The 1,466-nt window shown below is 48.6% G+C and overlaps 1 protein-coding gene across 1 annotated transcript; it reads left to right on the top strand.

Moving 5' to 3' along the window:
• Positions 1–257: 257 nt before the first annotated feature.
• LOC309891013 (olfactory receptor 14C36-like) lies at positions 258–1,190 on the top strand (the record flags this gene model as incomplete). The annotated part of the gene is made up of 1 exon (XM_082785409.1): positions 258–1,190. The coding sequence occupies one exon, from the start codon at positions 258–260 to the stop codon at positions 1,188–1,190; it is 933 nt and encodes a 310-aa protein (XP_082641535.1).
• Between the last annotated feature and the right edge of the window lie 276 nt (positions 1,191–1,466).

Below are 1,466 nucleotides of genomic sequence, written 5' to 3'. Positions count from 1 at the left end.
TTCAGCAGATGCTGTAGGGCAGTACTGACTCTGGCTAAGCCCACACAGGATCTGTCTGGTCCCTCTACACACTTAGGAAGTAAAACTGAGTGCTAGAGGCAAGAGAACATCTTCCTCAAAGGGAAGTAGTAGTCTGTCTTGCTGAGGAGCTTTTGATGAAACATAATCTATAGCTATAGGTATTGCACAGAGAAATTTCTCTAATTTGTTCTGTGTCTTTTCCACCATTGACAGCCATCCATGCTCTGAGGCAGCAAATGTCCAACAGCAGCTTCCCCACTGAGTTCCTCCTCCTGCCATTCGCAGACACACGCGAGCTGCAGCTCCTGCACTTCGGGCTCTTCCTGGGCATCTACCTGGCTGCCCTCCTGGGCAATGGCCTCATCCTCACTGCCATAGCCTGCAACGACTGCCTCCACACCCCCATGTACTTCTTCCTCCTCAACCTCGCCCTCCTCGACCTGGGCACTATTACCACCACTGTTCCCAAAGCCATGGCCAACTCCCTGTGGGATACCACAGCCATTTCCTATGCAGGCTGTGCTACCCAGGTCTTTTTCTTTTTCTTTTTTCTTTCAGCAGAGTTTTATCTTCTCACCATCATGGCCTATGACCGCTACATCGCCATCTGTAAACCCCTGCACTATGGGACAGTAATGGCCAGCAGAACTTGTGCCAACATGGTTGCAGCTACCTGGGGCATTGCTTTTCTCTATGCTGTGCTGCACACTGCCAATACCTTTTCCTTCCCCCTCTGCCAAGGCAATGCCCTGGACCAGTTCTTCTGTGAAATACCCCAGATCCTCAGGCTTTCCTGCTCAGTTGCCTACCTCAGAGAATTTGGGCCTATTGTGGTTAGTGCTGTTTTAGCATCTGGCTGTTTTGTTTTCCTTGTGGTGTCCTATGTGCAGATATTCAGGGCCGTGCTGAGGATCCCCTCGCAGCAGGGCCAGCACAAAGCCTTTTCCACATGCCTACCTCACCTGGCCGTAGTCTCCCTGTTCATCAGCAGTGGCACATTTGCCTACCTGAAACCTCCCTCTATGTCCTCCTCATCCCTGAATCTTTTGCTGGCAGTTCTGTACTCAGTGGTGCCTCTAGCAGTGAACCCCCTCATCTACAGCATGAGGAACCAGGAGCTGAAGGATGCAGTGTGGAAAGTGATGTCTGGAGCTTTTCAGAAGCAATAAATGGCCTGTTTTCTTCTGCATATCACTCATAATGTAACTCATTATATTCCCAAATATTTGTTTTCTGTATGTGTGCTTTGCTGTTTGTTGTTGTTGTTGTTGTTTTTTGCCTTGCTTATGATTGTGTCTACAAAGGCACAAAGACATAATATTTTTCCTCCCCGTCATTTCAGTATCTACCTGCCTTGGGTGACTCCAAGACTTGGTGGAAACAATGAGCCAGGCTCTCTGTATATTTCAATAAAAGAAAGGACTCTGCAGTGACTTTCTTGCCTG

This window comes from Aythya marila (genome assembly GCF_965140915.1).
Source record: "Aythya marila genome assembly, contig: HAP1_HAP1_SCAFFOLD_154, whole genome shotgun sequence".
Lineage (NCBI taxonomy): Eukaryota > Metazoa > Chordata > Aves > Anseriformes > Anatidae > Aythya > Aythya marila.
Note: the sequence above shows the minus strand (reverse complement) of the source record. Positions and strands in the feature narration are given on the sequence as shown.